At 51.1% G+C, this 14,955-nt stretch overlaps 2 pseudogenes and 1 gene segment (V, D, J or C); all 3 read left to right on the top strand.

Annotated features, from left to right (window-relative positions):
• The first annotated feature begins 3,571 nt into the window (after positions 1–3,571).
• LOC116241353 (T cell receptor alpha variable 26-2-like) lies at positions 3,572–4,246 on the top strand (annotated as a pseudogene).
• Positions 4,247–7,745: 3,499 nt separating this feature from the next.
• On the top strand, positions 7,746–9,862 carry LOC116239421 (T cell receptor alpha variable 4-like; annotated as a pseudogene).
• Positions 9,863–10,033: 171 nt separating this feature from the next.
• LOC149914870 (T cell receptor alpha variable 1-2-like) lies at positions 10,034–14,835 on the top strand. The segment is given in 2 exon segments: positions 10,034–11,718; positions 12,532–14,835. Coding segments are annotated over 2 exon segments (528 nt in total).
• The last annotated feature ends 120 nt before the right edge of the window (positions 14,836–14,955 follow it).

The following is a 14,955-nucleotide window of genomic DNA, read 5'->3' as shown; positions in this document are numbered from 1 at the left end:
CACGAGTCCTGGGGTTGCAGGGCCATGGGAGGAAGGACTGATTTTGTGTCAATCTGGTGAAGCATCCTTTGGTCATCAGCCACCAGCACCTTCATGTCCCTCACTGGAATTTGAGTCTCAGCGCCCAGGAAGTGCTCCTGGATTGGAAGGGACACCCAATTCATCGCACACTCCCCAAAGACTGCTGTGATCCCCCAACAGTGTCAGGAGGAGGCTGTCTTTCCGAGATGGATACAGGGAAGTTCATAAAGTTCCAAAGTGTGTTCGATCATCCACACTTTTGTCTCGTTGGGCTCAGGTCCAGGTTACAGATAGCACAGAGAAGAACCGCCCCCTTCTGTTGTATGACTGTGGAGAGGTTGTTCCCAGACAGCTGTTTGGAGGTGCCTCATGGCACCATGCTAATCAGCGGGTTCCCAGCCTATGGGTAAGTAGAAGTCATAGCAGTCCACGTCTAACCTTCCATAATAGACTCAAGCATAGAGGCCATATTCATTCAGGAAGTAATCGTAGCAGCATGTAGAAGTAGTATAAAGGCATTTTGAGGTAGCCTAACAACAAATTTAGACTGATAGTGATATGTTTATCAAACTTATCAATAACAATACGTATATCAATATGTATTCAAAATATCACTGGAGATTCAAAGGGATCCCAGAAGGGCAGTCTAGGTCAGACCATCATCAATGCGGTCACGTTAAGAAGCTGACCTCAGAGAGACTAACCTCAAAAGTACCTATAAACTGATCACAGAAGAGACCAACCACCCCCAGGAATGGGATAAGAAGGAAATTACAGTAATGGACAGAGTCTCTTTACAAAGCTGATCTCTGTTATGGGCTGTGAATTATCACGGGGTTCAGGAGTCAATATCATAGCACTGCAGAGTTAACTCAATGTTTGATTGAATCTTCATCCTCTTTAAGGAAAAAAAAAAAAAGGGGGAGAGGGGGAAGAAAGAAGCAAACAATAGAGGTAGGAGCATGCACTGCATGGGAAGTTTCTAAGAGAGAGTGCAAAGTTTGTGCAAAGTTCGAGTGCTTTTGCTATCACTGATGCATATATGGGCAGAGGTCATCATTACCACTTCAGGTAACCAATAGATTCTGTTAATCTGTATCTTGCTGCTAATAAAGCTAGTGGAGAGGACAGTAGAGGAACTGGAAGGCACCTTCTAATATCAAGTTCAATTTTCTGACATTATTAGCTCTAACCACAAGGAAAAGCATATTAATGAAAGCATTGTCCAAGCGTTTCTCAGCACTGATTGGCATGGGGCATCGCCCATATCTCTAGGAAGATTACTCCAGTGTTTGACAACCTTCATGGTAAACTAATTTTTCCTAGTGATACAAGATGTAGCAATATTGTTAACCATGGTAATGCTCCCTGATGGATACCCTGGAGTTCGTTTAAAGAACAGGAAGAATCTTGCCCTTGTACCAAATAGATTAGAATGATATACCTAACTCCTTGAATAAAGTAGAGAAGGGAAGTTCTACTTCAATTCAGCAAATATGGTGAATGCAGAGGGCTGTGGGACCACCACCACAAAAAGTCTGAACATGTGTGATGAGGAGAAACCATATGGAATTGATTTTATGGGGAAGTATGGAATAACTCTGTACTGTATGGGAAAACTTTTGCATATGTAACATAAGTAATGAATAAAAGCTGAGCATCTTTCGTGCAACAAATGCATGACAGGTGGAACTCATCCCCCATGCATCCGGCACCAAAAATAAAGAATTTCTGCTTTCTAACACTCCAATTTGAGTCTTAGGGTGTTTCATGATTGAACAACTTACAGTATCATTACTATCTGGCCTAAACATCTCCTGGTGCAGTTTTGTCCCATTCCTCCACAGGTCCTGTCACCAGATAACAGGGAGAACAGATCGGCACCTCCCTCTCTGCTTTCCTTCCTAGGAAGCTGTAGAGAGCAATGAGGTCATCTCAAAGCTTTGTGTTCTCCAAACTGGACAACCCACGTGTCCTCTGGCTCTCCTCGGAGGATAAGCACTCCACCCCCACTGTCAGCACTGCTGCCTTCCTCTGGCTGCTTTAAAAACATTAAAAACTTCTTATCTTTTGGAGCCCAGAACTGTGATAGATATTCTGTTTGAGGACACACCAAGGCTAACTACGGTGAGCGAATGATATTTTTTGACCAGCAGCCTATGGAGTGTGAAGTGTATTCTAAAATTCAGTTGGACTTCTTTGCTGCCAGGGCACAGTGTTGGCTCTCTTTGAGCCTGATGTCAGCCAGCACACCCAGATCCCTTCAGGATGTCTGAGCTTCTCAGGTGCTCAGACGCACTTCAAGGGTGACCCCAGTCTAAGGCTAGAGCCTCAACACTACAAAGCAAGAAAGACATGATAGATGGTGGAGTCCATGGCAAACAGGCCATTGAGAGAGGCAGTCAGGATGGTTGAGGCTGGAAGATGGTGATATCCAGAACAAGAGAAACACTCTTGCTTTAGTCACAGACATGCACGTCCAGAAGAGACACAGCCCTCTGGACACTGGGGAGAAGGTACCAGGTCCATTACGAGAGGTCATCAGAAGTGACTGAACTCAAGCCTTATGACTGGAGGAAGAAGAAAAGTTGTGTAAGATTAAAAGGAGACACATCCCTTTGATAGTAAATTCTCAAATTTGCTGATGTCTTGGCTGTTTGATTTCCTTGGAAAGGAATAGCAAGTGCAGTGCTACAGAAGGTCTCCAAACGTTCGCCTGCATATCAGTGTACAATCCCTTACAACTCTTCCACACAATTCTGCTTCCTGACAGCAGTGACTTTAGCCATCCCAATAAGTGCTGGATGAGCAGTATGGCTGGACATCAAGAATTCTGGAGATTTCAGAATTTGAAATGGGGCAGTCTAAGTGTGAGCAACCCTGAGACACTGCTGCCCATGCAGGGATGTAGTCAGGAACCACAGGTCAGCCTGGGATGAAAACTTGCTGGGAAGAACTCTCCTATGGCAGCAAAAAGGAAGTTAAGGAAGTTGTATGTCCACTGGACCATGAGATGCTAGAAACAGAGAGAAGTAAATGTGCAACATAATGAATGCTTCTTTTTCATCCATTTTCATGACAATTCTTTCAGACAGACCTACATGGCTCCTGAGCTTCATTCACAGAATTCAGGGGAGTGAAGAATAAGTCCGTATAAAAGAAGAAAACCTAATGGAGAACTTAATCCAGCTGGACACACTTGTGCCCTTGAGATGCATCCAAAGGTGATTGACCGGGTGACATCGTTGTGATGCAGCACTCTGACATTGCTCAGGAGTCATGACAGTTGAGGGATGGTGGTCGTAGCTAGGAAAGAACAACAGGCATCAAAAACATTTAGCAGGACTGAGAAAGGGAACTCAGGGAACTACTGACCAACTTAATACCTCCTTCAAAGATGTGTTTTGGAGCAAATGTGGTTAGATGCCATTAAGAGACACCTGAAAGACAGCGAAGTGGTTTGGAGCAGCCCCGGGGCGGAGGTGGCGGTGACGGCAGGGAGGAGGCGCCGCGGGCGGAGCAGAGCCGGGGCTGGCGGGGGCAACGCTGCGGAGTGCGGCGCGGGCTGCGGAGCGGCGGGATGCGGCAGTGCCGGGCCGCGGGGCTGGCGGGGCTGGCCGCGGTGCTCCTGGGTGCGCGGGGCTGCCGCCGGCGGGGCCGAACTGCGGGGGCACGGGGCGCCGGGGCCGCGCTCGCCTCTGGATTCTTTCTTACATCGTGCACATCTCTCCTGTGCATGAAATTGCTGTGAGAGAAAATGGATTTTGTCAGTTTGCTGCTTCTTTTCTTCTCGGCAGCGGCTGTGAGCAGAGCCCAGGTGCAGCAGGAGCTGTCGGCAGAGACCAGCGAGGGCACCGGCATTAACATCACTTGCTCACACCCCAACATAAAGACCGGCGATTACATCCACTGGTACCGCCAGCTCCCGGGCCGAGGACCCGCATTCCTCCTCAGCGCCGTTAGAGGTTCCAAGGAGGCTCCCGACCTGCAAGGGCGGCTGTGGGTGTCGGCAGATCGCCGCTCCAGCGCCCTGTGGCTCGCCCGGCCCCGGCGCGGCGACGCGGCCGTGTATTACTGCGCCGTGGACCCACGGGGAGCGAAGCCGGGGCTGCGGCCGGGCACGAACCGCTTTGGGCGGGGCGGGGGCACAGTGCCGTCCGGGCCCGCAGGGGGCGCTGCCTGCATGGCCGCCAAACTCCATCCTGACCAGGGTGCACCTCCCTGAGTTCTCGAGAAAAATGAGCACGGCACACACAGCAGCCATTGACTGAAGCCAGTGAGTCAGGCGCAGCTGAGTCTTCGGCAGGACTGCACACCATGTGAGTGTGGGGAACAGCAGGACTGACTGCAAGGGCTGTGTTTGACACCTGAGGGACATTCTCACAATTCTATTCCATCTTCTATCCTCTCCTCCTTCCCCAGTGCAGCACATATAAGAACCTGGAAGGAGAGGGGCCTAAAACCAGAACATCAGCAATGTGCTAAGTGAGAAAACTAATTGAGGAAATATCCTAGTGGAATGCAAGGTAACACAATACATTATCATTGGAATGGAAGTGAATAAATCAAATAAATGAAAGAAAGAGAGTGCCCCAAAACAAAAGGCCTTTCTCTAATGCTGAAGGGGAGATGGCTAGGGTGCACACACCACAGAGGTGACCAGAAAGACAACATTCCATGAGTCCCAAGCAGTTTTATTTTTCCCTCTGAATGGATAACTGAAACACAGTGGTGAAGTCTTCTGGGAGCTGTAGTTCTTCTCATCTCAGGTACTCAGGTATTGAGGTACTACCAGCAATCCACAGGACTGCAGCATGAACTCTTTAAGTCCCAGTGCTCTGCATGAAGTTACAATGAGAAATGCCAATAACAAAAATCGTAAAACCATGACGCCAGTGAGGTGGGCTACACTGCTGGGTTTCATTTCTCTTCCTAATCCTATTACCCTGTGGAGAAATTGCTGATTTCCTTGGACTCCTCTCACTGGGCAGTCAGCTCATCAGGAGACTTTATTTGTTCAGAGCACTGCAGCCTTGCCCTGCTGGAAAGGACCCCAGTGTCTCCTGAGTCAGCTTCCCATGACCTCAGCCTCTGCCTCTTCAGCTGTGTCTGTGCATGAGCGTGGATGGCGGGTGCTCACATGTAACTGAAGTGTGCACGAGCTTTTATTTCTGTGCATGCATTGTTTGCACGTGCCTTTGTGAGTGTGATAATGTAAATACAACTGCGTTCAGGCACAGGCCTGCCATAGCCACGGATATCTTCTTCAGCTGCAAGGGACAGCGTCCAAGAGAGCACCCTCTGCAGTGTGTGTCACAGCCTCCCATTCTTCTGGGAATGGAGAATGGTCTCCTTAAACACCCATCTAATACCAACGAAGAGCAGAACCATTCTCCCTTGGTTGCTCTGGAGACTGTACACGATAGAAAGAAAAATCAAAACTACAGTATGATGCAGAAATCTTTAATGAATGTTGACAGAGGAAAATGAGGTCACACTGAGAAGAGGCTCCACAGTACATTCATCCGGTCCCTTGTTTGAGCTTATACAGGGCGAATGTCTTCCTTGTAGCAGGGAACACACTGGTTCTGAGGAGCCTCACTGCCCATAGGTGGAGAAGGAAAAAAAAGGGGACTGAGAGGGGGGAGAGTGGGAAGGAAATGGTGGTAGAGGAAAAGAAAGAGAGAGGCGAGCTATGTTTTCAGAAGGCACGGGATTGCCTCCTGCTCTCAGCATTACCTAGAGTAGCTAAGCGTGGTTAGGTGATCCAGCATCATGTTCGTGGCTTACGAAAGAATTTCTGCAGGACCACGGCCAGCGGCTTTAGCAGGGCGGGTACCTTCTGCCACAGTAGCAGCTGCCCAAGCCGGACAAGTCCAAGCGCCCCGACGTGATGAGCACGCCCTCAGAGCTGAGGAAGAGAGTAACGGTAGACATTGGCCACGTCAGAGAAGCCACACACTTTCTCTCCCATATGACCATCCAACCCACAGCTTCTCCAAATGAGCACACCATCTGTCAAATCCACATCTCTCCATCTCTGTAGTGGATGTAAATTCCCCCTCCTGTCCTCACCTTATCCCCTGAAAAAAAAAAAAAAGATTGCCCCAAAGAGGGAGAGAAGCCAGCAAATTCCCCAGGGAGGCTTTTGAGGTCTTCAGGTCTACAAGGACTGAAAGTCAGAAAGGAGGATGGGTTCTGAATATCTGCAGGGAAGGAGATTCCAAAAGCTCTCTGGGCAGCTTGTTCCAGTGATCTGTTCTTTCGCACTCCAAGTAAAGAAGAGCTTTCCCATGTTCGGATGGAGCTTCCTGTGTACGAGTTTGTGCCTATTCCCACCTGTCCTGTCCCTGGGCACCAACAAAAAGATGCCTGGCCCATCCTCTTGACACCTGCACTTTGTATTTATAAGCATTGGTAAGAACTCCTCTTTGTCTTCTCCAGGTTAAACAGTGCCAGGACTCTCAGCCTTTCATCCAAAGGAAGATGTCTGCATCCCTATGAAATGGCACAAGGGAGCAAAATGTTGTCTTCACTTCATCCCGAAATGATCCGAAAAGAACAGTGAGATGCAACAAGGCTGCTCTCTCTCTCTCAGTGGAAAATCCATCTCAGCCAACACCAACACAGGCATGAACAGAAAAGGATGTAGGAGAAGGACTTCAGACTCACATGGGTACCAAGAAGAAATAGGTGAGAGATGTTGATTAGGGGGGGAAGGAATTGAGCTGCATTTAATAGAGACCCAGCACTGCCCCAGGTCCAGGCATGGCCTTCATGGAAGTGACAATTTTCTGCGGTGCTTGTGATGAATGGAAAACAGCCAATGGCATGAGCTGTGTGGCTGCTTCCCTTAACGCTGCTTGTTCATTTCCTGGCTTATGCCACACCCATTCCCTCACACAGGCTTCTTCTAAGTGCTGAAATTGAGAGGCCATAGTTTTTCTGGGCCAGGAATGAGTCAGCGATGGCAGGGGACTCAACTCAAATGCTGAGATGGATTCAGTTCAGGCTAGTGATACTGGCCTGGGGCTACCCTGCATGCACATTTCTCATATCTTCCTCTTTTTCTCCATCCCAGCTTGCTCCACTGGTCTCATGTGATTGGATGCCATGGCAGATGGCATCAATTCACTTTCTCATCAAGTTGCCCTCTGGATATGTTGCGTAACCTCCTTGGGCTCCTCTCACTGAGCTGTCTGTGCACATCTGCAAACTGTGCTGTCAGCTCAGCTGGAGCCCTGTCCTGCTCAGACCACTGCATCCTTGCCCTGCAGAAAGATCCCCAGTGTCTCCTGAGTCAGCTCCACGTGGCCTCAGCCCCTGCCTCTCCAGCTGTGTCTGTGCATAAGCATGGATGCTGAGTGGACACATGTACCTGAAGCGTTCATGAGCATCTGCCATGCTTCTGAATGTCTTCCCCATCTGTGCTCACTTGTCTCCACTGGGTCTGACAGGGAGGCAGTCTCCACGGGCTGATGAGAACATATGACCATCAGTCTGTGAGGCAGTAGAAATGATGAGAAGCAAAATGGAAAGCACTAAAATACTGAATGCTTTCTTTTCCTCAGTTCCCATTAGTAAGGCTTGTCCTCAGGCCTCCCAATTCCCTGAATCTCTTCACGGAATTTAGAGTAGAACGGTATTCCCTATAAGGGAGAAATCCATGTGAAAAACTTGTTCCAGTTGAACATACCAGTGTCCATGAGATGAGGTGAGATGCAACCAAGGGCATTTGGTTGCATGGTGCCATTGTGAGGCTGCTCTTTGTCACCCCTCAAGAGCCATAACAGATGAAGGGTGGCTGTCCTAACTAGGAAAATAAAAGAAGAAAACAATAATACAGGTACCACAGCCTCCTTCAGATGGTGGAATGAACTTTATGCCCTTCACTCCTTCCTACAGTGCTTCAGATGCCATTGTTAAACATACCAAGGACAACACAATTATTATCAGTAGCCAAAATGATCGCAGAGGGCAAATAATTCCTGAGCAACCTCATTGTGTCATCTACAAGATGGTGGAGACAGTGAAAAAAAACTGAGGACGAGGAATGTTATGTGCTTAGATTTTGGTGAGACCATTTCCACTACCTGTTGTGTAGTCCCCTCACTACCAAATGGATGAGTTATGGCATGGGTTGATGCATAATAATGTAGGTGAAAAACTAGATGATCTGCTGAGATCCAACTGCTCTGAACCATCTATTCAGAGTACAGCTGGGGATAGGAAACTATTAAGGGGTTTCTCAGGGATCAGTACTGGACAAGCAGCCTTTAATTTCCCATTAGTGCTCCTCATGACTGGACGAAGTGCATTATAAGCATTTATATATGCTTCAACAAGGAGTGTCCCTGTCTCAGAGAGTAGAACAGAGGACAAAAGGCAGAAGTCAAAGCCTGATGCTCTACACTCACAGCCGCCTGTCCCAGCCCTGCTGCCGGCTTTCTCGGGCTCCTCGAGCAGCGACATCGGCACAGCAGCCTGTGTGACCCGGGGCTCTGGTAGAGCTCGGTGCCGCGTTCCCGGGCAGAAGCGCACGACCCCTTCCCGCTGCCGGGTTTCCGGATTTGCGGCAGAACCGAGCACAGCCGATCGACGAGGGCTCAGAAATGTATCTCTCCTCGAACGGTCTCGCCTTGTCACTCTGAGCTCTCGCCTCGCTGAGGATGCTGCAGGTGAACAGTTGCCTTTTACTGTCCCGACGGAGATTTCGCAGCCGTTCCTCACCTCTCCGCCTAAGCGTGCGAGCCCGGGCTACGCTGCAGGACACACAGAGCCCAAACCCCGCTACCCGCGCACAGGCGCCCAGCACTCGCAGCCCGGAGCAAGCCCGAGTGACGCCGGCGCAGGGCGCAGCCCCTTCGGGCGGAGCTGGTGGCGGCGGCGAGGAGGAGGCGGCGCGGGCGGAGCAGAGCCGTGGCTGGCGGGGGGAGCGCACCGGGGTGCGGGCGGCGGAGCGGCGAGATGCGGCCGTGCCGGGCTCCGAGGCTGGCGGGGCTGGCCGCGGTGCTTCTGGGTGCGCGGGGCTGCTGCTGGCGGGGCCGAACTGCGGGGTCTTCTTTCCGACATGATGTCCTTCTTTTTCGTCCCTGCTGCGTTCAGCTCGGCTGCCTCCAGGGAGTTCAGTTCACCCCTCCCTCCTGTTTGGACATTCTCCCTGCTCTCCTTTAAATATCCCTCCCCTCACTGCTGCTTGCCGCGTGGCCTTTTGCCCTCGTTCCTGTTTCCTCCTGGCTCGGCCTGTCCTTCCAAAAATACCAGCTCTTTTTTTGAGTGCAGACAACCAGTCAGTAAGACTTTCTGTCTTCTCAGAACGTGTTCCTCTCCTCTGTCAACCATTTTTCTTCTCCTCTCTCCTCTGCATGAAATCTTCTGATGGAGAAAATGGATTTTATGACTTTTTTTTTTGTTCTCGGCAGTGGCTGTGAGCAGAGCTCAGGTGCAGCAAGATCCGTCGGCAGAGACCACCGAGGGCACCGGCATCAACATCACCTGCTCACACCCCAGTATACAAGCCAGCTACATCTACTGGTACCGTCATCTCCCAGGCAGAGGTCTCACATTCCTCGTCAGCGCCGTTAGAGGCTCCAAGGAGGTGCCGGACCCGGAGGGGCAGCTGTCGGTGTCGGCAGACCGCCGCTCCAGCGCCCTGTGGCTCGCCCGGCCCCGGCTCGGCGACGCGGCCGTGTATTACTGCGCCGTGGACCCACGAGGAGCGAAGCCGGGGCTGCGGCCGGGCACGAACCGCTTTGGGCGGGGCGGGGGCACAGTGCCGTCCGGGCCCGCAGGGGGCGCTGCCGCTCCTCCCTCCCGGCCCCGCCCGAGCTGCCATTGCTGACATGGAACGTGTCCCTCGCACTGCTCGGCATCCTTCTCAGTGAGACGTTCCAGCTGCACACCTTCACGAGCACGACATGTCGAGGTCACAGACACTTTCAAGCGATCCCCACAGTAGCTCTGTTGTCAGACTACGAGATTCTGTGACAGAATTCAGGGCCTTTGGCAGTGAGGTGCAGTTTCAGCAAAGGCCACTGTAAGCTGTGTTTCCTGTGAGGGCTACTGCCTCATCTGTGGATCAAGTCACTATTCAGCTTAAAGCTGGCTGCCCACGTTTTGGATGGGCTTACGCTCCGCTGGGTGAAACACTGGCTGGGTGGGTGGGCCCAAAGAGTTTTGGTCAGTGGAGTTAAATCCAGTTGGCTGCCGGTCACGAGCGCTGTCCCCCAGGGCTTCATTCTGGGGCCACTTCTATTTAATATCTTTATGAATGATCTTGATGAGGGGATTGAGTGCACACTCAGGAAGTTTGTAGACGACACCAAGGTGGGAGGGAGTGTTAATCTGCCAGAGGGTAGAAGGGCACTGCAGAAGGACCTGGACAGACTGGATCAATGGGCCACAGTAAACTGTATGAGTTTCAATAGGGCCAAGTGTTGGGACCTGCATTTTGGTCACAGCAACCCTGGGCAACCCTACAGGCTTGGGGAGGAGTGGCTGGAAAGCTGCCTGATGGAAATGAACCTTTGTATACTGATGGACAGTCAGCTGAATATGAGCCAGCAGTGTGCCCAGGTGGCCAAGAAGGCCAATGGCATCCTGGCTTGTATCAGAAATGGTGTGGTGAGCAGGACCAAGGAAGTAATTCAGTATTCAGTACTGGTGAGGCCTCACCTAGAGTACTGTGTTCAGTTTGGGGCACCTCAGTACAGAAAGGACATTGAAGTGCTGGAGCAGGTCCAAAGAGAGGCAGCAAGGCTTGTGAAGGGCTTGGAGAATATGCCCTATGAGGAGAGACTGAAGGAACTGGGGCTGTTTAGTCTGGGGAAAAGCAGGCTGAGGGGAGACCTTGTTGCTCTCTTCCAATATCTGAAAGATGCTTACAGTGAGAGCAGGCTTGGTCTCTTCTCACTGGTGACAGGTGACAGAACGAGGGGAAATGGCCTCAAGTTGTTAAAGGGTAAATTTAGATTGGATATCAGGAAACACTTCTTTACAGAAAGGGTTGTTAAGCACTGGAATAGGCTCCCTAGGGAGGTGGTTGAGTCACCATCCCTGTATGTGTTTAAAAACCGTTTGGATGTGGTGTTCAGGGATATGATTTAGCAGAGGGTTGTTAGAGTTAGGGTAGTATGGTTAGGTTGAGGTTGGACTCGATGATCTTTAAGGTCTTTTCCAACCTGAGTGATTCTGTGATTCTATGATTGTATCAAAATGAGTGTGGGGATGTGTGAGATTGCACACATCTGTTGGCCAGCAAACAGCAGGCTGGCCTATCCTGAGCAAAGGAGGAGACCCACATGCAGGGTAAGAAAAGCCAGGCTCCAGGCAGGGGTATTGGATGTGCTGAGGACCCCTGCTCATACTGATGGTCTGTGAGACTGTGGGAGTGCTTGTGAAGCTGGTGGGTGAAGGTGTGTGCTTCCACTGGGGAACGGCAGTCCTGATTAGGCAGAGAGGAGGAACAGGGCTTGGCTCTGAGCTTAGGGCTTATAAGAGAAATGGTGTTGTTACCTGTGCGTGTTGCTATGGCAGTGAGTGCCCTGCCTGTGGAGCCAGCAGAGTCATTTCCTGCAGCTCTGTCATCTTGGGGCTGGGAGGTGGTTTTCTGCCTCTTTCTCACTCAGCAAACAGGAGGCTGGGTCTCAGCATGCACCGCAGCTCTCGTCCTCACTGCCTTCCTGGGACAACTGCTGGGTAAGTCCTGGCTTTTAATCAAGGCATCCATCTTCTCCCCACGAAGCGCTCACCAGCCTCACCGGGGTTTTGTGGCAAAAAGCTCCTGAGTAACAATAAACCTTGGGCAAATACTGACTGACTGTTGTAGCTTTGCACCAGATCTCTCAAAATACTGCTGCTGTTATAAATGACAAGGGAAAATGGAGGAGAAATCAGAATCCTCTCCTGCTTTTCTTTTCCCTTCTCTCTCTCTCTCTGCCTTTCTCTTCAGGCCCACCTCCTGCCCCCCCCCCCCCCCCCCCCCCACAGATCGCAGCCATCCCTGCAGTCCCACATTTCAGCCTTTCCAATAGAAAGAAGGAGATCTTGTCAAAGTCAGAACAGTAACATTAAACATCTCATCCCATCAGCATTAAGGGGATACTGACTGATGCATCTGGGCTGCGGTCTTCTGTGTTCTCCTGGTTGTCAGCACAGCCACAGATCACACTTGTCACCCTTCACTTCAGCTCTGTGTACAGTGAGGAACTTAGGAACCCTTTATGTTGACAGGGCTGGAGAAACACAATGCATCTTTTCCCAAAGCTCCATGGGTCCCTGCTCAGCCATGACAGGCTGCTCCCTGTTCCTCTCAGCAGGGGCACAGAACAGGATTTCCTCTGGCCTACAAGCACAGACCTCTTCCAAAACCACCTTCCTATGCACAGGCTGCAACACCTTTCTGCTGGACAAAGGACAGGGAGCCTTCTCTCCCGCTGTTTTGTATCCATTACGTGTTGGCATCCTGGAACCTTCCCTGCAGAGCTGCTCACCTTTGCTTTCTTCTTCCAGATGCCGTGGGGCAGACCATTGTCAGCCAGCAAGGACAGGTCACAGTGGAGGAGATAAACATCTTCCAGACCACCTGCACATACCAGACATCTTACTTGAATGGCTTGTTTTGGTACCAGCAGAAGAAAGGCCAAGCCCCCCAGCTGGTCACATACCAGGCAGCAGCAGGCTCCAAGCACAACGGCCGTTTCACCACGGGGCTGAACACCACCGGGAAAAACAGCCTCCTGCGGCTGGCAGAAGTCCAGCTGTCTGACAGCGCCTTGTACCTCTGTGCTGTGCAGGACACCCTGGTGCAGGGAGCTTCCTCGGCCGTGCAACAGCCCCAGTGAGGGAGGGGCTGTGTCTGTTGGAGGCGGAGCTCTGGGGAAGGAGCCCTCAGCTCTCCCCTGGCAGCGCTGCTTCCCCTGTGTGCACAGAGATCTGCAGGTCAGCATCCTCTTCCAGAAGAGACCGATGTCTGTGGCTTGAGAGGAATGAAAAGTGATGAAGGAGAGCCTGACCTGGAACTCCTCTCCATGTGCACTCCTGGACAACCCAGTTTTTGCATGGTCTGTGCAGAGAACTCATGCTGCACTGTGATTTGTGTGCTCTGCTGTGCCCTGAGGGCTTTAAGCAGGTGGTCTGAATCTCACCTGAGCTCTGCAGTCCCATGCAGATTGCTTCTTTGTTCTCTGATGCTTGGAAAGACTCTGCAGGGTGGGCCTTCCCAGAGTGGCCCCTTCTGGAGAATGCAATCTTGCTGTTACACTGTTTCAGTAAGACCTTTCCTCCCTAAGCTCTGTGCGTACAGCAAAGCCACTGTTATGGGAAGGGGTTTAATGATAACAGTACGATTTTTACTGTGCCTCACACAGGGTGACTTGCAGCTGTTGGCTGCTGAGGTTGTACCATAGGATGGGTATGGCAGACATTGTTTGTAGCTATAAAACTTCACTCTGACATCGTCTCCTTCTGAAAGCACAGGGCCATGGCAAAGGAGAACAGGACTTTTGTGATCGAATGCATTCTCTTAGGCTAAACAGACCATCCCAGGTGTCACATGCTCCTGTTTTGATGTAGTCCATGTCTCTCCTACCCCTGGCCTCACCTTTGTCACAGCAGGGAGTGATCAGTACCTGTGGATCTCAACATGGTCTTTGTTGCTTGGCTACAGGCTGGGTACCAGGAATATCACTGTCAGTTTCTACAGGGATGATGGGCCTCTTCTGCAGCTGGCCTGCAGGGATCCCGTCAGGCTTTATCCTGGGCATTATGGTTCCTGTCGTCATCATCATCCTCATGCTTTTCATGATAGTTTCCTACATCTGCATCACCTCCACAGTTCTCTCTATTCCCTCTAATTTCACTCACCAGAAGGCATTCTTCGCCTGTCCCTCCTGTCCCAGCACAGTTCCCTGTCTGTCAGAGGCCAAGGCAAGATCCAACCATAGCCTTCCTGAAAGTTCCATCCCTTGAATGCACTGGACCTCCAAGGAGCCTGGTATGGCAGGAGGTGAGAAGAAGGTCCAGCTGTAGAAATTTACACCTGCAGCAGAGCGAGGGGATGGCTCTGCTGATGCATAGAGACCCCTGGCCAGGGACCAGGTCAGAGCTACTCTTTATGGTTACAATGGGCTTTGGTGGGCTTGGTTCTGATGCTTTTTGTCTTGTGATCCCAGCTGAACCAGCTGGCCTGAGGAGAGATGCTACCATCCTGATATCACGTAGGAATGATTTTCAGTGCCATTGCTGTGCTGCTGGCATCACACAGAATCCGTGTGAAAGCAAAGCTCTCACAAAACAGATCCGCAGGTTGTGCTGATTTGTGAAGTCACAGGTGTGAGTGTGCAGGGAGCAGTGATATTGCATGGAGCACAGGGGCTATTTCAGCTCCAGGGCTCCGGGAATATGAATGGATCTTGATGCCTGGGGAAAGACACTCCAATTTCAGTTCTGTGTTTGGGCTGGTGCACACCCTGAGTGACCGGGGGAAGTACAAAAATCCAATAGAGTGCAGAAACATGTCACAATTTCGCTGTCATGTTCCAGTGGAAATGGGGATATCTGCTCTCACATGGAGTCTTCAGTGGAGAAGGGTTGAAGGGTTGGGGCACTTTGAATGTCTTCTATTTCCTGAGCCTGAGGAGAACAGTTCCATGCTTGGGGAAGACCTGACACCACAAGAAGCCATGAGTGTCTGGGCATGAGCCACAATCCTGGGCCTTGCTGCACCCATGGGAGTGCTGAGTTCAGAGGGACTGGGGGCTCCAACCTGTGGCCTTCTATAGCTGGTAGCAATAATGCCCTGTGGAACCCCACAAACACAGGCAACTTGGCAAATTTATGGCAGGGCCAGCAGCTCTGTGACAGCTGCTAGGACCACACGGGGAAGATGCACCCTCAGTGACGGGTGAGTGGAAGGGATGGGAAAGTGGAATAGAG

The sequence above is a fragment of the Phasianus colchicus genome, chromosome 26 (genome assembly GCF_987193195.1).
Source record: "Phasianus colchicus chromosome 26, bPhaCol1.hap1.1, whole genome shotgun sequence".
NCBI lineage: Eukaryota > Metazoa > Chordata > Aves > Galliformes > Phasianidae > Phasianus > Phasianus colchicus.
The sequence above is the reverse complement of the archived record's forward strand: the minus strand, read 5'-3'. Positions and strand labels throughout refer to the sequence as shown.